Here is a 27,376-nt window from a genome sequence, read left to right as displayed (position 1 = left end):
TATATTTTAGAATGGATTTATCAAATGCAGTTTGATCTACACCAGTTTTATTAAGAAACATAAAATAACAGAATTTATTATTGGTACAACATAAAAAACAACTATACAAACTGCTCCAAACAGAGCAGTTTTAGCTGCATCAGCTGCCCTGTGAAACAATTACCTAAAATGAAGTTATTCTAAAGACATGCTTAAAATACATAATTGTAAAAACTCTGCCGAGGCACCTTTTTGCTTTGTTTGTGTGTGGATGCGATCTAAAAACTTCCAAAAAGCCAAAAGTCAGAACAGTAATCTACACAAAAATATCTACAGTGTTTATTTACAATCAAGTAAGGCTTTCTACCACATAGAGAATCCTGCTGGAGCAAATCTACACAAAACAACGCCAACATCGTCCCTGAACATTTGTATTAACAACGGACGGAAAAGCTTGAAGAGTGAAAAGCTGTCCTAATAAAAACGATAAGAACGAGGCGATGGCTCACATCCGCTTGGCCACCCGTTTGATCTGTTGGGACGTTTTATAGAAAAGTGATTTGGGTTTCTGATGTTCAAGCACACTGAGGTTCCCCTCAGAAACACTTCTCACTACTCTGCGGGGCTTGTTCTCTGAACCTGTAGAAATAAGAAAAAAGCAGGTTATGATTTAACAGACAAGCTTAAACAAACGTGATAGTGGATCTGAGAAACAGTCGGATACCAGTCAATTAATAAAGAAATATAAACACGATACAGAGAGCAGTTAGTTAAAAATACATCCATTGAAATCAGCAAGTGACCAGAATTTTTCAAATCCTCTAGAAGATGAACAAAAGTTATTGTTTACTGCTAACATATTAATCGCTAAGGCTAAAAACATTTAAAAATGTCAGCTATAAACCTTATTTCTTTCTTTAAATCAGCACTTTATAGTAGCTGGAAGGTGTTGAGTGATCATCTGACTGCAACTAATTATAGTCCTTAAAGTAAACTGAGAATAGGCTAATCAGGGAATGTCAATACTACTTGTGATTAGTGTAATATGCAACTACGTCAATCACAGTTGTTATATTAAGTGTGTGTATGGTGCTTTTCTTTATTGGCATTTACCAGTGAATCTTTGCACTCTGAGAGGCCTCTGCGCAACGGAGGATTCTTTCTTTATCCGCTTTGGCGCCGAGAAACCCTGAAACTCTTCTTTGAAGCTGCTATAATTAACAAGACAAAAAACAATAGTACTCGGTAAAACTTTAGGATTTACATCTGGGTTACATCAGGAGTTACATTTGAAAACAAAAGAGGAAAATTACCGGTTGAATTTACGCTTTCCTTGTGCAGCTGATGTCATGTGCATGTAGGTCGGGTTGGATCGTTTCGTCTCTTCCAAAGGACCGATATTTTGTCTACAGAAGAAAAGCTTACATTAATGCTACTGACTGAAAAAAATAAAACATTGTAGAAAACATCATTTAAAATGTGATCGGCATGCTTCCCCATGAACACAAATCTATATTTCATACTGCAGCCGGAGATTTCAGTACTAAGAAATTGACTATCAGGAATATCAACGAATGAAATGTTTTCGATAAGGATCCACCAATATGAAAATCTGGGCCAATATCAGATATTAAGATTGCTGTTGTGGTCGATAAACACCACAAAATTAAGCTGAATAAATCTGCGTGATAAAATCTGTCTGGAAAAACAGTTTATTCACATTTTAACAGTTAATAATTTGCGCCATTTGTTTCCTGTCTGGAAAACAGAATAAACTGCATTGTCAAAATTCAGTTTTTAAAATATCTGTTAGCTGCCTATTTAGCCTGCTTAGAAACATTCAGACTTCTACCAGAAAAACAATTTAAATAATCTTGCTGCTGTTGGACTGCCTGTCTATAAATCAGTCTGCACGCTTGAATTCCAGCTGTATGAGTCGATCTGCTGTGTTTTTCCAGCATAATTGGAAATTGACTTGCCATGACATTTATTCTGAACTGGTGTTATATAAATAAAACGAACCGAGTCGTTTTCACAGAGCCAATCATCCAGTTTAAGGTAGTTTTAAAAGTGCTAAATGTGTTTTTGTGTGGTGCACTTCTCTGTCATCTTTTTCTGTAATAAAACATTTCTTCTGAGGCAAAACATTTGTTTTGTTTTCGAGTTTGCTGAGGATCAAATTTCTCCACAACAATCCAATAATTCTTGTGTCAGTTTGCCATTTCCAGCTGAAGACTTGAACGAGCCGCCCTTTTCAGCAGATTTAAGCCTCCTCACCCACTCTTCCAGAATGTAAACCCACGGCTGGTGAGAAAATCCAGTGTGTGCACTCCAGTTTCAGCCTTGTTTTGAATAAGGTTTGGAGGATTTTCCACTTTTGGACAACTTGGTTGCACTACAGACTGCAGCTTAGAAACATTCCGATGTCTGCCAGAAAGATAAATTAAGCTTTGAAACATTTGATGGGGGAAAAAAAAAAAAAAAAAAAAAAAAAAAAAAAAAAAAACTCGTAACATCACGGTGAGTTTCATCTCAGTCAGTCATTAAAATATTTCAAATATTTATTTGATATATTAAAAGTTTAAGTGGGACTCCTTTTTATGCAGCGTGTTCTGCTGCTCATTCCTCTGCACGGCTCTGATCGTACCCAGCATTAACATGTTCATCTTAATCTCAATCTTTGCTTATTGGTGTCCAGTCCGACCAGATTCCCAAGCCGTGTTGTTAAAACAGTTCACACAGCTGTTTAACAACAAAAAGAAGATATCTTGGAGTAATGGGTGCGTTCAGAAATATGTGGTTTGTGGGTTCACATATTATTTGTAAGAACTGATTAAAAAGAAAGGATCTTTAACACGGGCTGCACAGTGGCGCAGCTGGTAGCACTGTTGTCTTGCAGCAAGAAGGTCCTGGGTTTGATTCTCTGCTCGGGGTCTTCCTGCATGGAGTTTGCATGTTCTCCCTGTACATGCATGGGTTCTCTGGCTTCCTCCCACAGTCCAAAAACTGTTAGGTTGATTGGTCTCTGAGTATGTGTGTGCAAGGTTGTTTGTCCTGTCTCTCTATGTGTTGCCCTGCGATGGACTGGCGACCTGTCCAGGGTGACCCCGCCTCTCGCCCATTGACAGCTGGAGATGGGCACCAGCTGTCAATGGGCTTACACCCTTATCCCCAGATGGGATAAGGGTGTAAGAGGACGGATGGGTGAATCTTTAACAACTACCAAAAAAAACCCTAAACTCCAACAAAAACATGACTCAAGGTTTTCCTCAAGTAGAAATTACACCAAGTACAATTTCACAAATAAAACACTAGCGATTACTATTAATTTGTGAGATTTCTCTACAGTGGGCAGGACTTAAATGTGAAAATAGCAAAACAGAAACTGGAAGGAAGAACAGAAGGGGGAAGACTGAAAAAGGAAAAAAGAAAGGAGGTAAGGATGGATGGGGTCACAAGAAAAAAAAGGACAGGAAGGAATAACAGGGGGGGAAGGACGGTCACAAGGACGAAAGTAGGGAAAAAAGTCGTGGACGGAGGAAATGAAGGAAGTGACATGTAAGTATAGAACACAAGGTAGGGAAGAAAGATGGAAAGAATAAGGATAAAAACAGGGACAAAACTAAGGACACAAGGAGGTCACAATAAAGAAAGGAAAGACAGAAAGAAGAAAATAATGCATAGAAGGTGGGAGATCACAAGGAGGAAGGTAGGATGTTGGACACAAGAGCAGAAGGCAAGTTTGAAGAGAAAAACAAAAGGAGGGCACAAGCAAGAAGGAAGGAGACAAAAGAGGAAGAGAGAGAAGTACAGACCAGGAAGTACAGAAACAAGAACAGAAGGAGAGACGAGGGAAAATAAGTTTAGGGCACAAGGAAGAAAGAAGGGATGGAGGACAGAATGAATATATGAGGAAGAAATAATACAAGGAAGGAAGAACTGAAGAAAGGAGTCTACATTTAGACAACTGGATAGGAAATAAGGTTGGGAAATATAGAACTTCCTTACCTTTCATAATTATTAAGACTTAGAAAAATAATGAATTCAAATTCTACACCTTTCAATACCACATAGGAGATCTGCTGATTATTCTCTAACCTTTTGGCAGAGGTCTGGTTGCCCTCCGCTGCTCTGTGTGGAAGCTTTAGCTGGCTGGAGCCTGAGACGTCGGCGGACGTCGATGCTTGACACGGGCTACCGTAGCTTAGGATGATGGTTGCATTGCTTGCGGTCTGATCGTCATTTTCAATAATTTCAAATGTCTTGTTTGGATCCATGGAGCTGGAGCAGCCAAGTGGCAGCTGAGCAGGTTCTGGTGTGCATTGGAGTGGGAGCATGCCGTCCTCAAATGCTTGGGACTTGACGACGCTTTGTGGGCTTTGTGGTGGGAGAAACGTGGAGAGATTTCTCCTGATGGACACTTTTGGAGGCTTGTCTCCCGTCTTATCTGGCAGATCTCCTCCATCTAAAAAAGAACCCAAAATGATGTGAATAACAGATTATCTAAGTGATATTTGCATTCAAAATATGATAAACTGAAGATTATTTAGTTGTTCAGCTCTATCCCACCATACTGTGCCTCCTGAACATGTAAGAAAATGAAATCACTTAAGAAAAGAAGAATGGGGTGCAAACAAATTTCACTAAAAACAAAAACGGTTCATCACACCCCATCTGTAATCAGAAATAAGCAAAGTGCCAGCAATGGGCTTAGAAGTTTAATTCGAACATAACCATGAAGAAATAGTGGAGCATTTTCCTTTAATGCTAAAGTCAGGCTGACATAAGGCCGTTTCAAATGATGGCGCTCCACCTTTGTCTAAAAACTTTAAAATATCAGAACAGGGCTGTGACATGCATTATTCACCTAACAAGCAGTGCTTTTTAAAAATAGATCAGGAAGCAGGGCGTTTACAAGCAAGCAACTTCTTTTTCTTCACAACTTAAGAAAATAAAGTTTTTAAACGTTTTAAACAGTTGATTTTCTGTGAAATAATTATTCAGAACAATTGAAAGAAATTACATTGGATAAGATGGAGTGATTTCTTTTAAATTTGTAGTAAAACCCCCCCCCAAAAACTGTCATTTTTAAAGACAGACATTATTTAATCTTAAGCTTTCTGTGCAACACATATCCAGCAACTTTAACAATGACTAAAAGTTGTTAAGGTTACAGAACAAAAATAGGTTAAACACAATGCCTGCATCATTTTGGGTGCTGGGAGGGGACCAGGGGGCTAAAAAGGGAAAAATGCCAACACATAAAGGAAGAAGGAAGTGAAAACAGAAAATGCAAAAGGTGAACGACTGATTTATACCATTCCCCAAATATCGAAAGCAATTTTTAGCAAACATGAGTCATACTTGAGACAGAGCTCCGTGTGAGGAATCAGTGATAAATACCCTTTTTCCTGTGGCAGAGGAGATGTCCCCAGCAATAAATGGCAGCAGAGTTTCTTCAATCACATATTTTTGGCTAGTAGGGGATTAATACATGCATGAGTTGCTATTTCTGGTGGGAGCTGCACTGAATTAGGGTCGCCTGGTTGCTGCTGCCTGTTTTTTATAGTGCGCCGTTTCTGGTTGGTGGAGCAGGGGAGTTTACGTATGTTGACGTTTTTCCCTGCCCTGCTGTGGATCTGCATTTTCATGAATGAAGCTCAAGAGGGATTGGGAGGGTTAGATGCTAGACAGACAGAGAGGAAAAACATTTGAGGGTAGGATGAAAGAAACGCAGTGGGGAAGAGAACAGAAAACCAAATGTGTTTGAAGCAAAAGGCATGACTAAAATGGAAGCAGGAAGAGGTAAATGAGACAATTTAAAAAGTAAAAGATTTATTATAATATAAAAACAAACGCCTAAAGCAGATCCCGTGGCAGACAGGTGAATGAAAATTCATACAGAATATCAGGTAAGGATTATTTCATGAAAACACAGTGATGCCGTCATCGCAGTGACCAGATTTGTGGACTTGGCTCTTGTAATGCACCCCACGAAGAGTTAATGTTCTTTCAAAACCACAACCCTCACTGAAACCACTGAAATATGATTGGCTTTGCAAGCTGCAGGGTGGAGCCATTTCTCATAACATGGTGCAGTGACCATCGGGCGTTGTGGAAGCAGTGAGGCACTGATAAACACCATCAGGATGAAAATCAAGAGGAGTTTGGATAATAAAACAGCCATCACCAGTGAAAATGGTTACACAGGTGATAAATCTGCACATCTTTATTTGTGAGTAGATATGTGATATTAGTAGCTCAGTAAAATAATGATTCAATTATGACAAATCAAGAATCCATAAATGAGTTTATAACCGGGCGGTTTGCAGTTTAATTTTAAGACGATTAGCAGTAAAATATTTATGAACAGAGAGAGCTTCTGATTTAATTACATTGAACACGTGAAATGACAAAATAATTTGCATAAGCAGAGCTTGCATGCATGTTATTTATAAACAAAAGGCAACTTCTACATTTGATCATAGCTTCATTTCAATGCAGGGCGTCAGGATATCAACTCAGGAAAAAATGCAGCACATAGCGAAAGTAAAAAGGTGGTTTGCAAACCAGTCAGTAAAATACAATCTGATTCAGTCCAACACAACCAGAATCCTGGTTCCGACAGAGTAGTCATGAGTCCAGGTTGCGCAGAAATTCAATTTATCATTTCCAGATTCTCCTGACTAGCGCTGTAACAACATTAGGAAATCAAATAATGCTGACTTGGATATTGACAATTGGGATTAAGATATCGATGGTGATCGACCCATTGGTTTCTCACTCTTCCACTTGTTTTCCAGCATCACAATTTCTCCAGTTTAAGCAGTTTGTCAGCTGAAATAAACATCAAATTTGCACACTGATGGCAGCTTAAGTCTATAAAAGTTATTTGCATGCAGAAAGTCAACGCATGTCCCAGGCAGGAATCATAATAACCAACCAGATATTGCATCCAGCAGTCCTAAGCAATTGTGACAACAATATCGCGGTGACAACTATAATTCAATATATTGAGCAGCTGATTATAACTTTTTATGTGTATAAAGCACAGAATCAGTTTATTCAATTCAAAACTCTCCATCACCATGGATACACCAACGAGCTGTCAACAATAAACAAGGACAGAGTCGATCTACAAAAGACAACCTCTACATTTGATCATAGCTTCAGAGAACATCAGCTAGAAGCTTGGTGAGAAAGCGACAGCTGTTGAAGCGACTATTGGGAATTGGAAGAAATATCACATGACCGTCGGCCGGCTCCGGTTTGGAGCGCCATGCAAAGTCTTGGCTCATGAGAAAGTTGACGGTTCAGCTCACAGCTACGCGCTACATGCTTGTTTATGATCTGAAAGAAGTTGGGACGAAGGCCACCAGGAACTCCTTTGGTCACTCATTTTGTCATAACAGTGAAATCTTGCAGTTTCCTCAAAGAAGGCAGATTTACAAGACTGTCTTGGGTTTCCCACTCTTGTTTACCAATGTCCTCTAACAAAAACCTCTAAATCTTCAAAGAACAGCTGTATTTATACTGACATTCAGTTACTCAGAGAAGGACTCAATTTATTGTTCAGGTGACTTCAGAGGGCAGTTTATTTATTTAGCAGTGGATTTCATTTAGGGGTAGCAGAGGAAAGGCTGCATTATATATTGGCAAATTATTAGAAAATATCCAGCCACTTTTCCATAAAGTGGCTAAATAATCATAAGAAAGAAACTTGGAACTGTAAAATATTTTTAAGACAAATTTTAAACGAAAAAGGCAAAAATCTAAATTGAGATGCTCCTTCCGCACCAGAAAAACAAAACAAACAACAACAACAACAACAAAAACATAATTACATTGTAACAATGATTAATTGTCAAATTTTATTAGAGAATGTGGCAAACTCCCAAGGGTAGGGTAGGGTACAACAACAACAACAAAAAAACATAATTACATTGCAATTATGTTTTTTTGAGTGTACATATTTCTCTTCTACGCAAGAAACTATGTTCAACTGGCAAATATATTTCATGCTCATATTTCATTTCCTGCAAAAATATCTCAATAAAACATAAACTATCTGCCATAAAAATCATTACCACCATTTGAAACGTGATATTTCACAACGTTCCTCTATAACAGCTTCTCAAAAGTTCTTTATGTAATACTTCTCATGAGTTTTTACCTCATTTCACTATTCCAGTTTTGGCCTGGAAAGAATGTCTGTGGCAGCGTCATAAATCAAAAAATATTACATGCATGACTTTTATTGTTTGTGTGTGTTTTTTTAGTACTCTGAACAACTTCTTTGCAGCTTTAAAAAGGAATAAGAGACATTTCAAGCTTTTTAACCACTACAAAGTTATATTGCATTTTAATAATAATTTATGATTTCAGATTGCTGTTTTAGCAGTCGTTTAATGCGTATTTGCAGAAGTGACTAAAAGGTGACAAGGGGAGAATAAATAAGAGGAATTGAGAGGACCAGATGATTAAGATGTGTAAAGAGGTTACTAACCACAGAAATTTTGCAACAGAAGAGAGAAAATCCATTTACCTTTAAGAGTCGGAGCTGCACTGCAGTAGAATGCTCTTTTACTGAGTCTCTCGGCACCTGAAAAGAGAATAAAAAACTAATTCAACAAATTATTTCCATTACAATCCAAACACGACCTACAGTATACTCTTTAAAAATGTTGTGTCACTTAATTTTACTTAGACCCTGTGAATGTAAACAGAAACTGGCTCGTGTGTGTTTAAGAAAATTAAATTTGATGATAAAGCCGACGCATGAGGTGCAGGAGAAATGTCAAGTTGACAACAACCTCCCCCCACCCCCACTAGTAGCTCGGGGTTTTGGTTCATAATAAAACATCTTATCTCTTAAAGTTTAAACTATGACAAACAACAGGCTCAGATTAATATCCCCATTCATATGTCACTGGATCCTTTGTTGTACTGACATTTAATTTAATTAAAAGTCAACAAGAAGGACTTTCAAATAAAACAAGCAAACACAGGAGCAGAGGGACAGGTGCAGCCTTTACTTCTCAACAAACAACAGGCACTATTGCAGCAGGACTGCTGGCCAGCTTCAGTTCATGCTCCACTGTCTGCCATATCTTGTGTGTCATGAGCTGCTGGTGCTGCTAGGTCATGCAGGGATGACAGTTAAAAATGAAAACTGAAAGATGCAGTCTCATGGCTCCAACAAAACACACCAGACCCTGGACTAAAGCCAAACACACCCGCCGCTATTTCACTCTGACTGGAAAGCCAGCTTTTATATTTAAAGGTATTGTAAAACATCCAGATGTGACGTGAGCAGGTCGTGCTGAGAACATTGTTTACAGCCAGTAGGGCTGGTTTGTTGAATCAGATTTTAGTAACAAGTTTCTTTAAATTGACCAGTGTTTCTCCATTCCAGTACCCTGCATATTTTAGATGTGTCTCTCTTCCAGCACACCTGATTCAAATAATCGCATGACCTTCTTTGAACGCCATTAAGTACTGCAGAAGCCTGCTAATCGCCCACTTATTCAAGTCATGTGTGTGGCAGGAGGGAAACACCTAAAATAATGCAGGGCAGTAATCCCAGAAGGACTGGAATGGAGAAACACGGATCTAGGCGTAATGCTTTTATAGTAGAATGTTTGTAACAAACGAAAGAGAAAGTTTAACATCTGTCCCACAGCTGCAGAGCATGAAGGCAAAATGGGTGGAAGGCAAAGTTGTTGCACCTGGCAGAGGTGTAAGTCATAAAGCCAAACTCGCATGTGCACTAAAGAGAGAGCTATTCCTTGGAGAGCACACCACTGAATGCTAACTGACGGAAACATTTGTGAGGTTGTTGATAATAGTTGAACAGCAGTAGACAAAGGTGGTCTAATGAGTCTCAGTTATTTTTTTGTTGCATTTCGGCCAGGACTGTGTAAATTGTGTCATAGCCCAGCTATTTCTGATGGGAAACTGGCAAACTACAGCGCACACAACATCTAACTAACATAAGGAAATAATCTGTGGAACATGTGGAGCTCCTCCCAACTTCAGCTTTACAAGTGAACCTATAATGTAAAGAAAAGCAGAATGGGTTCTCTAACAAAACATTTCAACATCAGTTGCTGTCCGGTCAAGCTCTGTGTCGTTGAATACCTTTGAAATAATCTGCAGCAAGGGGTGTCAAAATGCTGGAATGATTTTAAATATGTACATAAGATTTTCAAAGAAAGACCGAACCAAACCTTGTTTTCTTTCCATAAGGCACACCTTCAAAACCTCTCTTATATTTTGGATTTATAATGATTACTACTTCATTTGTTTCACAAAAACAGTGGATGCTTAGTTTATTGTTGAGCAGGTGAAAAAAAAAGAATGAAAATAATTTTTTTAAAGTAAAAGAACAATTACAAAAACATGTATGTATCTTGTGAGCACTTCTCACTTGACTGATCTGCAGTCTTCCACGGTACTTTATGCAGTTCTTTGATTACTTTTCCCCAACCACCATCCATTATCTGCTTGGATTTTGACTCCATTCCTCTACCTGATGATTTTTATATTAATGTTGGTGATGGAAGAGATAACATCCATATTTCCTGTTTTTGACTAGCTGGGGAAAAAAAACCCTTACCAAAACTCTTTTCTGATCTCATGGCTAACAAATCCAGGAAAGATTTCACAAACGTTTTTATTGATACATTTCAGAAGAGAAGACAAACATGGCTTCACCTCTGGAAATGTGCTTATGTTACATTTGCCTTATAAATCACTGGTGCACCTATACAATCTTCAACTCTTTGGATATGCATCTCAGACAGAATCTGTGCTGACATGCTGCACTCAGATTAGGACAATGTTTTAGTTGTGCTGAACATGATATACTGATGATAGTAAATGCTTCTTGTAACTCGGGTCATTTCCTCAGTCCTAAAAATCTGCGGTAATCAAACATCTTCTTTTGAGGAGAGCTGAGTTTGTTAAATGATCTTTATGAATTATTACTTGCTAAGGGAACCAGAGAACAAAACATTCTTCTATCTTTCCTAATCATTTAATTGTAGGCATACTTATTGTTTTCAGTTAAGTTAAACTGTTATAGAGACACAATCTGCCGTTGAAGTTTACAATACAACTGATAGAAAAAGCAGCCAAAAATAAGTGATCAAATGTTTCCATATTCCTTATATTGTGCATTAAATACTTTAGTTTTATATTTATATAAGAATATAGATATATATGCAGATATGAAAATAAGAGAGAGAGAGAGACAGAAAAAATAGAAAGGAAAAAAAAAAGGTGACTTACTGCAGGGGCTACTCTGGTGGTAATGCAGATGTGAGAAGGACAGGACAGGAGCCAGCTCACTGTGGAGCCTAACTTTTCTTGCCCCACATGTCTCCAGTGAGTCGTCACCAATCTCTTCAGTTTTCACCTGCTGCCCTGTCCCTTCCTGGTCTGCCCAGACCACACCTCTCTCCCTCAACACAACGTGCTCCAGTTCTTGGTTTTCCATCTCATCTGCTAGACTGACCAAGCCAACACCATGTAATGCAGCGTACTGCCTACTGTAAGCGGGCAGCAGGATGTTTAACATTCTGAAATGTAAAAAGAAAAATAATAGACACATTTGAAATAAGTGCACTTTCCTTTTATACAATAATAGGTCAGATACGTCAACGGTCTACCTACTTCTGCATGCGCTTATTCTCCTGATCCTGCAGCGAAGTGAGTTCAACCATCTGCTTTATGTGCTGCTTGAGATCGTTCACCTGCAGCTCTAGTCTGTGGCAATACAAGTCCTTCTCTAACACCTGAAAAAGAAAGAAAAAGGTGAGTTCAGAGAGCACCAACTTTCAAACAAAAAGAGACTGAACAAACTCTCTAACAGGCAGAAAGAGACTGAACAGGTTGGATTGAGATCATTATGCTAAGGATAGGACAAAAAGTTCCGTGTTCATCCATGTTTCATCAGAAAAGTAGACAGTTCAGAGCATGGGAGGAAAGGGGGGGGAAAAAAAAGGAAAAGAGAGCATCGTGACGTAAAGAAACTACGAAGCAACAGCAGAGAGAACATTTGACCGCTGGGTGCGTCATAGTTCTGGGTCAGTTCCTGGAAGAAAGGATAAAGAAGAAAAAAATAACATGGACATGGTTTTAGGTAACCGGCCGCTGTGTGAAGGATGAGCAAAGGGTATTGATTTATTCTCTTCACTGATCCACGAATGAGCTGGAGAAATAAAATAAACATGCTTCTAATTACTGAGGGAACAGATGGGAAGGAAACAAAGACGGTCACGATGCCAGCAGTGAGACAGCCTACCCTCCAAAATAAACAAACAAAAAAACAACAAGCCATGCTTTTTGACAAATGTGACCTACATTGTTACGTTTTTCTTGGTATCTAATCATGTCCGTTTGCCTTCCTACATTTCATCCAGTCTACATGTTATGCAATTACGCATTTAATTTGCCTCACCCTTACCTTCAGCGATCTGTTTTTCCTGAATGGCTGAAAATAGCCTGTAAGCATTCTGTCACTCTTAGCTGTTGTTGGCTTTTACAAAACAGTAGTTTTAAATGGACTTCAACAGGTTTAAAGTCTAGTTTATCTTGGTAAGCATTTGGTCTGCTGTAAGCAAGTATATCGTGATGCCGTCCCTAGTTTAAAGTCATTTTAATAAGATACAAGAATAAGTGCCAGATTGAGGGGTTCTGCCCGTCCCTGACCAGTTGCTTCACAATACCTGTCAGCTGGCTGAAAGGAGGTTCTCATAGTGTGGAAATTAAAGGAGCGTCTTAATTGCCCTTATCCATGAAACCCAGTTTTAAAACTTTGGTTGGCAAGTTTTGAGCACAATGCCTGTTAAACAATCAACTACTGTAAGCTAGCTACTTCAGCAGGTAGCCCAGTTAATTAATCTATTTATCTGAGCCTCTACTTGTGTCATTATAGAGCAAAAACGTATAATATTCTGTGCAATAAACCCTTGAGAAAAGCTACTAAATATTGTAGGTGTTTATTCTATATTTTTTTTCCAACTCAGTGTATCCGTTAAAATAGACTGTACAGATAATACATGTAATACCAAATTGTAATAACTACAATAATTTAATTGTTGCAGAAGTAGGAATAAAATCTATTTTTTTGTTTTATGTTTAATGAAAGTGTGTTGAAAGTCCTAAGTTGTCCTTTGTCACAATGAACTTTTGTTCATTATTACCAGATGTTAATGGGTTAAAGAGCGTTACTCACCTCTGAGGTCTGATCATTTGACTTCAGCAACTTAATCTCATTTTCAACTCGGTGAAGCAAACCATCATTTTCTAGAAAACGTGTCTCTGTCTCCTTCAGACGTTTTGATATGTGCTGGTGCTGAGTGCGCAAGCTGGCAATCTTGCGCTCGTGCTTGCAAGTAGCCTGTTGAAAACGTAAAAAAAAAAAAAAGTAAAAATTTTTGACATATGTACATATTATGCAATCAGGCCAAAAAAGAATTAGAGATGAAGGCATTTGTTTGTTCTGAAAAAAAAAAAAAGTATGATTGTAAAAAGCAACACTCAAGAAAATTATTTAGAGTAAATATTGGCATTAAACATTGTAATCCTTTCAAATATGACAGGAGACCTAAAAACTGATGAACAGTGACCTTTTTCCCGAAGTGCAGTCAATTAAGAGGCTAACAGAACAGAAAACTGAAATGATGACTTAGCAGCTTGGAATCCAAAAAGATCACGCAGTGTGTGCATCAGTTACCTTCTCCATCTTTTCTTTGGCACAGAAATGTTGGACCTGCAGGTTATCCTCCTCACTGTAGCGCTGCCGCAGCTCATTCGCCTTCAGTTGCCGCTCTAGATCCAGCTGCTCTCGCCTGATTTGAGCACGGCTGGAGAAGATGCTCTGCAGAGCTTCTGACACTCTGGAGGAATGAGAGTTTGTTTTTGCTTACTTTACAAAGTTTTGCTTCTTATCAAACTTTTAAAAAAATGATTTACTACCAACAGTTTCTATCATGCTTTAGATTTAGAACAATGACTTTAACAAATGTAAGAAATAAATGTGAGCAAACGGCCTGATACATGCATCAGCAAAGGCTCAAAACTAAAAGTTGTTATATTGTATTTGGCTTGTGATCCAACACCCAACAAATCTACTTTTGAAGCTGTAGCACTTAATTTTTTACTGATGGAGCAACAGAGTTAATCACTTAACTCTACTTTTGAGAGACAGGGAATAATTACATAATACCTAAAAGTCTTGTGGCGCATTACCATTATTAATATACCTAAAAGGATAGAAAACATTGGAAAAACTTCTTAAGCAGCGCTCAGATCGTGCAATAATATCTGTGCAATCTAATTAAATCTGTAGGGTTTTAAATACATGTGTGAACACACAAAACGGACTGAAACGGCATCCCTCAGGGCGCTTTTGGAGAGACTGGAATACTTTTATCTGCATTAGCTTTGTAACATGAATGCAAATCACCTGAAGCTGCAACACTTTAGGTTATGCGTGTAGTAAAAGTGTTTAGTAGCAGAGCTGATGGCTTTTGATAAAGCTGCATAATACATAGCAAATTATCTCAAAAATGCATAAAATATCAGCATTACAAAGGACTGCTTGGATTGCAATAAACATTAGCTAATTATGCAAATGCCATCCACTTAGATTCTTTATTCCACTAATATAATTTTGGTGATGCTTGTTATTTAATGTTGTAGAAAATGTTTTAGGAACAGGTTAGGGTATTCTGTAAGTCAGGCCTACGCAATTCTGCTCGATTCTTATTTCCCGTCCGTGCTCCATTTGGGATTTCTCTCATTGAGCTTGATTGCTGCAGATACATTTTGAAACCTAACTAAACCATATTAATTTGTAAATGACGTAGAACAAGAGACTGAATTCACTAAGGGTTTGTACAGAAAAGTGGATCATTTAGCTCAGATCTTAATGCCATCTGTGAATAGCCATGTTTAATGTTGGGTGGTATCTGTTTAAGTCAGAATGAATGTTATTACTGGCTCGGGACAATTATTTTTAGCATGACTGAGTCCTTTACAGGTAAAGGACAATGGGGTGTGAGACTGTGGAGCAGCATAGCTAATGCAGATTCCATCCTACTGCGTAGCAAGCTCTTTGGAAACTGCATAAATTAATTGTCAACTTCCCCCCAAAAATAAACCCAATGTTGTTATTTAAGCATACCTAAATTGGCTAAGTGAAAACTTAGCAATGCTGCGCAAATATCACATCGCTGGATGACTAACATCTTTAGTACATCTGAAGGCAAACAAAGAAACTCCAGGTCTGCAGCCTCTTGAACATGCCACTTGTATTCAAACTAAGCAAGTTGGATATTCTTAGCTATATGATGCACATATGTATTCCTGAAATAGAGGAGAGCTGATGCTCTGATTGGATGCTGTCTAGTTGAGTAAAGACGGCATAAAAGGCAGGAGAGGCATGCAGGTAAATAAGGCTGGAGAGCTGTCGCTGAAATGTGACTGCACTCTTCAATGTAACTCTAGTGACGTAGGAGACGCCGTGGCCTTGCTAGACTGTTGAATTTTTAATAGCATGAGAAGCGTGCAGCCTCTATTCAGAGCCTCTTTCTGTGCGAGTTGTGAATTCTGATGCCAGTGAATGAAGCATGTGGGAGAGAGACTCATTCAGCTTTTCCCTCATACCCCCGCCTCCAACCCAAATACCCCGACAGATGCCACTTTATGCCTTACAGACAGTCAGATAAGATGATAAGATCTGGCTGGTGTGATTTAAGGAAAATAAATGTGTATCATTTGTACTGAAAAAAAAAAAAAAAAGGACACAACTGTTCAAGATTAAAACTCTACATGCGTTCATTCCCCGCTGCATAATCGTGGCAGACAGGAAATGAAAAAGGAAGATCCGAATTAAACTGCATTTTCTTTCTAAACGGTCCATTGCAACAGTTTTCAATCCTGATCCTCTGGCCTCTGAGCACAGCTGCCGTTAATCCAAGATCTAAGACATGCTTGTCTAAAAAAAGTACACCGGAAACTAGAGGAACCAATAGAAGCAATTAAACACTGAAAATGCATCTGTTTCTATTAATCAATAAATATAAATTTCGTAGCAAACATAAATCTTTATTTACCTTTAAGCCTCATGTTACAACCAAAGTTTAATGTATTTTATTGAGTAGATCAAAAGAAAGAAGTGCATAACTGTGAAGTCTAAAGAAAGAGTTAAATGGCTTTCACATGTTTCTGTTAAAAGTAAAAAAAATAAAAAGTGGAATGCACCTGTGTTATGTCAGTTACAGCAATTCTTCAAAAATAAAATCCATCGTATTGACTCAAAAAATAAAAACCTTATTGGTAAACAGAGCACATCTTTATGCAACAATTTCACAACATAAAAATAGCTGGTGTGTGAAGGCCTCAAAGGATCGTTAAAGAACATCAGTAAAGACCAGCTTACTGACGTAAGCTGGTCTTCCATCTAATGGAATATACTTTAATCTATCAGCTGAAAGTAGAATATCACAAATGCATACCACACTTTTTTTTTTTCTTAACTGTGCATCGTTTACCTCCCACTTCACAATTCTTTGAGTTGGCCTCCCAATTAAATACACTGCAGTTTTTGATTCAGGGTTCCTACATATTTTCCATTTCAAAATTAAATGTGTTGCTACGCAGAAATTTCAGTTTTTAATTCTATCAGTTTTCAACATATTCTGGGCATCCAATAAAAAACAAAAGAAAGAAAAAACAAAAGAGAAAACAGTGCTGAGGTTGACTTCTGATTCTGAACACCCTGATCTAAAAATGTCTGAGTACAAAAGAATAGTGAAATGGTCCTTTTAACATTTCTAAATGAATGTGTATTTATCTTTGGACACTTTGGGCAGGTTGAAGAGCTTAACAAATATCTTATTTTAATGACACAAAGTTAAAAATAAAGAGCACTATGAAGTATAAATAAATATAAGAATCCCTTCACTTTTTATAAATTCAAAACTGTAACTTTTAGGAAAGAAAATAAGGTCAGAGAGATGTAGAAACTCAAGCCTTTTTCCACACCATTTTCTTTTTCCATACTTATACAGACGTAGAAAATGATAAAAGGAAATTCCGTACTTCTCCAGGACTTTTACAACTGAACAGCAAGCCTGGGAGCTTTGAAGGGAGAAAATGTAAAAACTTCTGCAAACCTCTATATGACTAAGATGTATAATATTACAATTATGCATTACAGATCTCAACTTCTCATTCCAGTTTTAACTTAAAACACAATTATAAAGACATTTTTTCTAAAGGGTGTTAAAAAGAAGCACAGTTAAAAAAGGACATGTGCCCTGTATTTATAAATCTGAGGTGTAAAAAAGAAACAGTTCACCGGTTTGTGGGCAGCAAGGTTTCGACTGAAAGCTTTTGTGTGTGTTTTGTCTTAAATCAATGTGACTTGTTATACCCACTAGGGCAGCATGAGGTCATCAGCAGAGGTGGACCATTTTCCAGGAAGAAACAATTTTCCAAGAGGTCTAACCGTCAGGTTCATGTGGGAGTATTTCATAACAGTAACACAAACAAGCTGCTTAAAAATTATAAATCATATTTAACAAGGAGGCTATATAGTATATGCGGTTCTCATAAATGTTATGTGAATTTATCAAGGTTATAACAACAGCTGAGGAGCCTTTAGGGGGACTATCAGTTCTGACACTTGCTTCGGTAAGTCCTGGGCCTGCCAGCAGATGAAAACTCCTTTAACGGACTTAGATGCAACTATATAGCGCAACATAAATTACGTAAGTAAATATATTAACATGTTCACACACACACACACACACAGTGATTTGCTTCAGGAAATCAGATATATTCATATTTCACTGATAGCTGAGGGAAAAACAGGATAGACAGGACACTTAACTCTGCTGAGAATGTACATGACTTCATAAATAAACAATTTTATAGACACCTTTTTAAAAATATTAATAAGTAGAGTTTTTCATTGAATATCACACCATCTATTGCTTGAAATGCTTCGCTCCGCAATAGAGCCAGGGTTAAGTTCAGAACTGCAAGCACAATTCATACATTGTGAGCTAGTTGTGTTGTCAGGTTTTTTTTTTTTCTCCCTTTTTTTTTTTTCCAAGCTCAGGGAACCCAGGGGCAGAATCACAGCATGATGTAAGGATTGTATATCCTGTTGAGACTTGGAAAAGCTTGGGAAAGAGCTAGAATAAAACACAGAGAAGGAAAACCTCTACTTCACCCGCCTCATGGGTAGTTTTCTTTTACTGCTTCAGTGATTCAAATGCAATCTTCCAAAGATTGACCCTGTTATTTGCAAGTGATTAAATAAGATTTTCATTCTCAAGGCACAAGCGTTTGTGTATCAGTTGCTGTAGTAACACCTTAGTTACGCTGGTGGCAAAACGTCTCACAAGCTCCTTTTACTTGAATTGGTGTCTACATTCCAATAACGGGATTTGACATGAAGGATTTATGACAAGCCAAAAAGAGTGACGTGTTGCAGGTTTCACTGGGAATCAGACCACCTGCTTACCTTTTGAACTCCGCTTGTTTCTGGGAGGAGATCGTGTTGGAAGCCACGGCGTTTTTCTCCTCATATTCTTTTAGTTTCTGCTTCAACTGGAGAATCTTCAGAGATGCAAGGCATTAAAAATACAGTCAGAAACAAAGGACAACTCACTGTAAATATCCTAATTCAAAACAAATGAGGGAGATTTGACTGATTAAACGTGGCCATGATTGTGGAGTCTCCTTACCTCTTGCCGCTGCTTCTCACAGATCACAGCGTATTGACCGATGTGACTGTCGAGACTCACAACATTACTCTTGAGCTGAAAGGCAAGCATTGGAAAAGAAAAATGTAATGTTTTCAAAGAATTTCATGGATTTACTTAGAAGATTCATTGCCATTATATCACAGTTAACTATGTGAAAGCTTTAGCACTGACCGAGGACTTTATCTCCTTGGCCCTGTTGGCATATTTAAGTGTGTTCTGGGTGTCATCGTAGGACTTGGATGATGGGCTAACATTGGCAATCATAACAGTTCTGCAGTTGCCCCCCAAGGAGTCTTTAAGTATCCTCGTCAGCTTGCTGTCTCGATATGGTATATGAGCCTTCTTACTCTGAAACAAACGGAAAAAAATAAGGATTAGCCCCACAATGTATGCTTGAGTTCCCTTACAGACTGCACTGAAGAGAAACCGAAAAAAACCCCCCAAAAAACTGAGAAACCACTGAGGTTTCACTGTGTTCACTTAGAAAATATATCAAATAAATGTTTGACAAGAACAAATACAGAACCCAGGAATCCACTACTCTTGTCAAACAAGACATAAATCAAAACAGAAAAAAAGAGAAAGATGTGAACTCATACATATGAAGTGTGCCTTCATGTTGTTTCTCCGCTTTAACCGGAAGAAAGGCATTGTTACATTGGACTGTATGGTGGGAACCAATAAGCCTAACTGGAAACACAATTTAGTACAGAGTGTACAATTTCAAGATTGAGTCTCTCTGCAGCAGTCCGTGAAGACAGCTCTGCCAATAATAATGGCATTAGATAAACTACAGCTGCTTAGGTGAGTCACGCTGTCAGTGACACTAGGACTGCAAAAATTCACAATTTAGAATATCATAGAAAAAAAGAGTGTAAAATGTTTTATCTGGGGGTCAAACTGTGCTTGTTCTTAAAATAAACAACAACAACAAAAAAAAACATCTACATCTGACCTGAAAGACCAGAGTTGGAACTTTTATCAGATCTGCAAAGTTTCAGGATAAATGTGGGAAAATATCCACTTTAAACAAAAGCAGGCTGTCCCTGTCATTCTATATTAAGTGTCAAAAAGTAAATAGCATTGTTTCTGAGCAGTGCAGCACGAGTGCATTTAAGACATTCCACATATGACTAAGCCCTTGTTGTGACTGCATAACGCAGTACAGCTTTTATTAGTCCACCAGTGCCAAATTTTATTGAAACATCTAGAATGTTAATAATCTTAAACAGAAACATGCCTGCCACCACCAAGCGTGGCTTTAGTGACAAAAAGCTTTAACAAATCCCAAAAGACGCATCCTTTGTTTCTGCTGTCAAAACACTACATGATTTTAACAAGTGTCATCGGTTCCAGCTGTAAACAACAATTATTGCACAGCTGGAGCATGGAAAACTTTTTCTTCCCAGATCAAAGACCGGAACAATTAGAGGAGTGATTTAGCATTATTGAAAACATCAACATGTAAACCCTTTTAAAAAGGCATCACTTTCACTAAACAGGGCGCATTTTCAGTAGATGTAAAACTCCGGGCTTGACTGAAGGACAAGCTGGAGAAATGGAGTGCTTCTTCAGATGGCTCAACAAAAGTATGGCCACCGCCTAAGGCAAACAACTTACAACAGAATCTCTGTACGTACAGCATAATATGAAGATGACGAGAGCCCAAACAGAATCGAGCAGACATTCTTCAGCTCTCTCAAATGAATGGTATGTCAGTCAAGAAACGAGTTAGGAAATTCTTTCCTCTAAACATTGACCGCAACATGAATTTCCTTGGACCAATAACCATGAGGGACAGGGTGGCAAAGCTGTGGTGGGTTAACAATGAATCCATGACTGCAACTCTTAAAAGAAAAGAAAAAAAAAAAAGAGTAAAGTACAGCAGCAACTTAACAATGCTGATGAAAGAAGACAGACTCAACCCAAAGAATGAAGCAGAAGCCTGTTGAAGATGGATTGCATTTCAACATGGCCGTGGTAGGTTTGCACAGCATTTCCTAAATGCGTGCCGCCTGCCTGTGTCTTGTCTCTTGAGACTGGTGTGTAAAATGAGAAGACTGCTTGACAGGTTAATGTATGCAACTGGAATGAAATAATACCCAATTATCCAGTTGACTCTTCCCTTCCCAGGTTCCATGTTCACTACCATAGAGAGAGGAGATAACTTCATACAACAACAAACTTAACTGGTTTAAGTCATAATACAAACCAGTCAATAAAATTTAGAACAAATAGAAAATTAATAATAATAAAACAGTGGTTTGTGATGTTTCTAAAAAAAAAAAAAAAAAAAACAACAAACTCTTAAATTGTTTTTTTTTTCTATAGAATTAATAGGCCTGCTTAAAAGTTTGGCATTTTCTTTGTAATCTACTGGCCATAAAACATTGCTTGACGTGGGTAAAAATATGCAGTTGACATATTGTTGAACAACCGCAAAAATAAAAATGTGTTTCAAAATATTTTAATTGTAATAATTTCTTTTACATAGATTCCTAATCTGGTTTTAATGTCTCAACTGAATTAGTCAAAGCACACATATAATCCCTCAAAGGTTTGACCATTCCCCAATGATTACTTTATTTAAAAACTAAAAATGGCTTTCTAAGACTTAGTGATGGTATACAGTTACCATTCCATGAACGCAATTATTTATGTTGTAATCCTGATTGCTAATTCTCTTATTCTGCATGATGGATGCAGGTCTAAGAAACAACATTGCATCTTGTGTAAGCAATGTGCTCGCCATCTTTTATTGAGAGTTTCATAAGTGTTAGGGTTATCGACTAGACGAAATTTAAATTCTCTTTCATGTGGTCATTATGTTGTTTTTTGACCCTTTTGGTAATTAATGAAGATATGGAGGAACGCAAGCTCACCTTTGGGTCCGCAAGAGCGTTGATAACATTTCCCAGGGCCAGGAGGGAGCGGTTAATATTAGCACCTTCTCGTAGGCGTGCTCCCTTGGCATTAGTGGCGCTGGCCCTCTCTGAGCCTGCCAGGTCAATCAGGCTCATTTTGGCTATGCAGACATTCGGGTTTAGACTAGCTGTTTTGTCCTGCTGCCTCAAATATATCTGAGAAATTATAAACAAAAGTGTTAGCTTAAAAAGAACGTATGTTTGAAGTTTCTACCAGTAAAAGATTCTTTAAGTTCATATTTTGTATATAGACACTCAAAGGTGGGTACAGTTAGCTCTGTTGTATTTGGTTACTTTGCAGGCAATTGTGATGTTTTCTTTTTTTAATTATTTATTTATTTTAAAAGCAACAACAACAACAACAACAACAAAAAAACAAACATACAAAATCTTTTCATGTTTTTTTGCAAGATTAAAATACCTGAAATACAGCATGAGAGCGAGAAGAAGTGGCATTCATATCAGTTGGGTGTTGTGTCCTGTTTCGATTGCCAGAATCCAAAGCCTCAAGAATGTGCTCTGCAGACTTGGGCTGTAAAACATCAACAGAAAGTTTTGTCAGCATGAGGGTGACGAATCAGGTGAAAACAGTGAAACATCTAAAAAGTGCTGCAAATGAGCAAGTTTAGACCAACTTTAGATTAAATGTGAAAAAAAGTTAATATGGGAAGAAAGTCTTTGCATAGCAGTTTATCCATTTATTGTTAAATGTATAGAGACATTACGTTGTTTAGTAGAACCATAGGAGCAGAATTACAATAACAAGAAGGCTCAATGTTGTATCGTTAGCTGGCAAACCTTATGAAGTGTGAGGCCCTGAACAACTACTCCTTTGGAGCTGTCCTCTCTGACCGCAAGAGGCCCGACATTAGCCAACAAGTCTCTGATCTGTTCATTGTAAACCTGTGAACCAACAAAAACATAGTTAAGAGCCAAGGGCAAGCTTCAACAACCTAGTCACCTCAAGACAAAAGATGGAAATGCAGGATTGAACGGAACAGTTTTTAATTAAAAATGAAAGTAGACAAATATGGAGGAGTAATGTAAGAAATGCTGTTAGACGCAAAGATAAATAAATGATCCATTCTACACAAAATACCTCAAGATATGAAAATGCAAGAGTAAACTCTTTCTCCTCCTTTGCATCATCCATCCGTTTGAACAGCTCTTTCATTGTGCGGTACATGACTCCAGGGTCATTTTGTGAACCCAGCATGGTATGGGTCTTTCCAGCTCCAGTAGCACCATAAGCAAATACTGTGGCAAAAAGAAGGAAACTTATTACAAAGGAAAAGGGTGCACAAACACCAACAAATCAATTTTAAAAGAACATAAAAAACTGAGAAAGTGCACAAAATGCAGATTGCAAACTTCAATCAATCAAGTGACAGGAATTTAAGTGTTTATTTTAGCTAAAATCATACAAAATAGATTGACAAAAAAATATGTCTATACATTGTGAGACAGCATTTATTTTAATACAGTATGTCGTTAGTTGTTCTTCTTTGACATAATGCAATAATGCAGACAAAGAGCAAGAATGCTAGATTGTGATAAATAAATCTCAACCTGTCAAAAATGTATGGTTTACTGTTTCTTTCCTGTTTACAACAACCTTTGCTTTCTATAACATGTTTCACAAAACAGATGTCAACGGCCTAAACTATGGCTTCTGAACGCAAACCAGGCCTTAAAATGCTGCCTGAACACATATTTTAATGTAGAACTTTGCTACTTTTCCAAATTCAAGTTTTCAGATATCTAATTTATTTTCAGCTAATTTCATATTTTTTTGGCAGATATTTCTGCTAAAGCACAAAAATAAAAGCCTAAAAAAAACCTGGTGATGAAGAAGATGGATGAACGGAAAGATAAGTAAATAAAAAGATGAATGGATGGAAAATAGGGGTGAATCTGTGGTATTAACATGAATGGAAAGATGGATGGATGCACATTTATGGATGAATGAACAGATTGATGGATTATGGATAAATAGATGGATGGAAGGGGAAAGTGATTTACAGACTAATAGCTAGATGGATGGTTGACAGAATGCATGGATGAAAAATACATGGAATAAAGGATGAATTATTATGAACAACTGAATGTATGAATTGTTCATAGAGGGATAATTGAACAAGTGAATCCAACTTTAGGAAAACGGAATAATGAAAAAAAATATCCGGAAATACAACTATTTTCTTACTTTTTCAAACTATGCAAGAATGTTGTTTGCAAACAGCCTGAGATCTACATTCAGAAGCTGCTCAGAAAAGTAACCTTAAATGACACATTGTACTGAGAAGAGAGTTCAGTCAAGGTAGTGAACATTAAGTTTAATCCTCCAAATGGATCCATATTTACCACAGATCCATAAAAAATACAGTTAGCAGATATTTGTTGTTCCTAATGACAACAAATATCTGTCATTATATTATTTGAAAACATATAATGACATAATAATGCTCAGTTTTTTTTTAATGTCACCCATTCTGACTTTAAAAACAGTTTTGTCTTGAATTTTGCAGTAATACTTTTTTCAGAGGGGTGGAAAAAGTGAACCGATTCTCTGTAGGGAGCAAACTGAGAATGGTGACTGGATGCTGTGATGAAGTAACTCCCCTCTCACTTTGCTCCCTGCAGTGTACTTTTTCTCTGGCATTTTCCCTGAACCGCAGGCTTACGTGGAATGGACATACGAACTAACAATTCCAATTAATCATAAAGAATGCAAACCTTTTCACCAGGGATTGAGAAGGTAGTTCAGGGACAATCTGTTCATGACTTTTTAGTGACCCTGAATCTTATAAAATATTTAAGAAATTCAGAAAAGATGAGGTCTGATTCATGCTTCCTCTTACGGCAAACCAATTTTATCCTTACTTTATTCGAACCAATTTAGTCTTTTTGTTGCTTAACTATTTTGCACTAATGGGGTTTTTGCTGAACCTGAATCAAACAAGAAGCCTAACACATTTAATAATTTTGCATCCACGTTAGTTACCTGTGCAGTTGAATCCATTCATTACACCATCTAGTACTCCTTTAGTGGTGTTCTCAAAAATGTCCAGTTGAGTAGAGTTCTCGTCAAAGACGTGGTCAAAAACAAATTTCAAGTCCTTGTTCGCCCTCTTGTTGATGTTTCGGTTCCTCACTCTTTGTGACCCAAAACATGACATGTCCTCCTCCTTGGGGTCAAAAATAAGCATGTGGTTGTCAACAACTTGGACGACATTGCGACAGTTTTCACGCTTCTCGTTGTCGTTGGTTGGCCGAACCCGAACTACGACTTTTACGTGACTACACACGTCACTTGCCATTTTGGTCCTTCGATTGTGAATGGAATGCTGCTGCAACACAAAAAGGAAAAAAGGGGCTTCAGTGGACTAGTCACAAATGTTTCTACTAAAGACAAAACAAGGTAATAGGAATGACATCTATATAAATCCAAATGTGGAATATGCACAACAGAAGCAGCCATCGCAGCTTTTGATTTGGATGAAAGCTATCAACAATCACATGATCCAGAACATAAATCCATCTTTGTTTACACACAACCAATTTACAGCAAAAATTTATTTTCAAGGACGTTTAATTTCTCATCATTGAACTGTAACATTGAATAGGCAACATTTACAACAAAATAAAGGAATTAGCTGCTAAGCTTCTTTTAAAGCAACATAAGACTTGTAACAAAGACACAAGCAGAGACAATGAAAACCTTCCTATAAAAAAAAATGGTTGTGTCAGCTGTAGTATCAGCCTGTATTTCAGTCTTTAAACAGAGTACTAAATGCAGCAGAACTGATTTATTGTAGAAAGAGCTGGATTTATTATGATTAGAAGATAATCTACCATGGCTAACAATTATTTTTAGAAAATTGCAAACCCCTATAGTAGCTTAGTTAATGCAACATGTGGACACATATGGAGCTTGTAATTTCACTCAACTTAAATACACTATTCACCTAAAAGACATCGTCACCTCTTTTTTTTTTTTTTTTGCCAAAAGTGATTTTGGCAAAAAAGAGAGAGCATGTTATTTTATGTCTTTATTTGATCTACTTGCGTTATATAATGCAAAGCAAAGAAAATATATAAATGTTGCATTAAAGTCAGATATTTTTCACAGCTCAGGATAAATACATCGATTTACATTACGAAATGTAAACTGAACCTTCCAGCTACAGGGTAAACCCATTCTTCAACAAGTTGTGGTATGTTTAGATGAGGTCAAACCAAGGCAATAAAAATAAGCTTTTGAATAAATAACATAGCATTGGTCTGACTTATAGGATTAATTGTGATGAATTGATTTTGAAATAATCATCAGCTAATCTAATAATATATTAATCATTAACTGGAGTACAGAGTCAAAAATCACCATTTGCTGAAAGAACAACATACCCAAAGCAGTAATTAAGACAAAACAACACACACATACATATATAATCACTTAAGATAAAACAATAAATAAATATCTCTGCTGTGAGAACTGACTACACTGTTATATTAATACAGTTAATATTAATGTTTGCCTTCATGGAACAGCACTTGTAGTAAAATTAATCAGCCATTGATTGGTGCTCTTACTGTTTATGTTGACTCATTTTAAAATATACTGACCATCTTTTCAGATTGCAGTACTTGTGGCCATTTTTGTCATCATTGGCTTATTTAATTTGTGTTTTGAGTATAGCCATTTTTGATTATCTATTTTCAGTATTTTCCTATATAAGAGAGTTTCACTCTGTAGAATTTAACTTCCTGATTAAATAATGGCTTAAGTCAGAGATCCACAAATCATTGGCCAGAGATTTAAATCAGCTTTGATCTGCGACCTGCAGGTCAAATGCTGAATTTTTTTCTATGCTCAGCCTCCATTCATTAAATACTTAAAAAGCAAGGACTGCCAGCATTTTCAGTAGATTAAAGCATTAACTGAAAGTATCTTTGTTCATTAAAAATCAGGGAAAGATTAGCGTAATATGTGTGAAGTTCATGCGCATCTGATACACACCCACTACCCCCAACACATTTTTTCCCTTTTATATGTTCAAGTATTTGAGTTGAAAAAAATCCGAATATGAAAAATTGTGAAAATCCCAGCCTACTTACAAATTAATTATTAATAAATCTGTATGTCTTTCTGCTATTGTTCACTTAATAAAAAATAAATCTATCACTAAACGAAAACTAGGGAACGTTGTGTCAAAACGTGCTGCGGTTACTTTGGAAATACATTAATATATCGAGATGACAACTTCCTAACGGTAAAATATATTCATGTATTGCTTTACAAATATTAAAAGACACAAAAGTTCTGCTTTTCCATTATCAATACTATACCAATACATTCGTCAAATGTCTACATATTTAAATACAGAAGCACAAACGCCTCTTAGCACACCTGACAAACACCTGCTAACTGGCCAGCTAACGTCGTGTATTTTCTAACAATACGTTAGATTTGTAGTAGCCATCACACAGAAAACTCTCCGTGGGAGTTTTCTTTTCTTACCTGTCATAAACGACGGGTATCTGTCATGCCACAGCAGTTTTTTTGATTAAAGTAAGTCGCTGTCACATGAAAATAGAAGTCGTTAGCAACGCGTTGCTGGAGACAGCTAGCACAACAAGCGCCAATATTTTCAAACAGGAGCTCTCTTCCTGTGTGGCCGCGGA

The 27,376-nt window shown here is 37.3% G+C and overlaps 1 protein-coding gene across 3 annotated transcripts; it reads right to left on the bottom strand.

The window, feature by feature from the left end:
- Positions 1-27,350, bottom strand: kif18a (kinesin family member 18A). 3 transcript variants are annotated; one of them, XM_015049420.1, is made up of 18 exons: positions 27,213-27,350; positions 24,696-25,041; positions 22,791-22,948; positions 22,490-22,594; positions 22,113-22,223; positions 21,650-21,847; positions 18,939-19,115; positions 18,747-18,821; positions 18,524-18,618; positions 13,721-13,883; positions 13,220-13,384; positions 11,656-11,777; positions 11,272-11,561; positions 8,525-8,581; positions 4,078-4,444; positions 1,293-1,385; positions 1,093-1,190; positions 1-618 (listed from the first exon to the last, which is right to left on the bottom strand). In XM_015049420.1, exons 2-18 carry the CDS (start codon positions 25,009-25,011, stop codon positions 485-487), a joined length of 2,724 nt encoding a protein of 907 aa, XP_014904906.1. In that variant the 5' UTR covers positions 25,012-25,041; positions 27,213-27,350; the 3' UTR covers positions 1-484. The 3 variants fall into 3 exon arrangements, with proteins under 3 accessions (XP_014904906.1, XP_014904907.1, XP_014904908.1); XM_015049421.1 differs by having other exon boundaries at positions 24,696-25,038; XM_015049422.1 differs by having other exon boundaries at positions 24,696-25,033.
- Between the last annotated feature and the right edge of the window lie 26 nt (positions 27,351-27,376).

The sequence above is a fragment of the Poecilia latipinna genome, unplaced genomic scaffold (assembly GCF_001443285.1).
Source record: "Poecilia latipinna isolate Pla-1442-1.1 unplaced genomic scaffold, P_latipinna-1.0 Scaffold946, whole genome shotgun sequence".
Classification (NCBI taxonomy): domain Eukaryota; kingdom Metazoa; phylum Chordata; class Actinopteri; order Cyprinodontiformes; family Poeciliidae; genus Poecilia; species Poecilia latipinna.
Note: the sequence above shows the minus strand (reverse complement) of the source record. Positions and strands in the feature narration are given on the sequence as shown.

Coding starts and splice junctions, on each gene's coding strand:
- kif18a (XM_015049420.1), bottom strand. CDS start 25,011: ATGGCAAGTGACGTGTGTAGTCACGTAAAAGTCGTAGTTCGGGTTCGG. Junction 11,778..13,219: donor CAAATGATCAGACCTCAGAG/GTGAGTAACGCT, acceptor TTTCTTTTTCAG/GTGTTAGAGAAGGACTTGTA. Junction 4,445..8,524: donor TGCAGCTCCGACTCTTAAAG/GTAAATGGATTT, acceptor GTTCTTTTTTAG/ATGGAGGAGATCTGCCAGAT.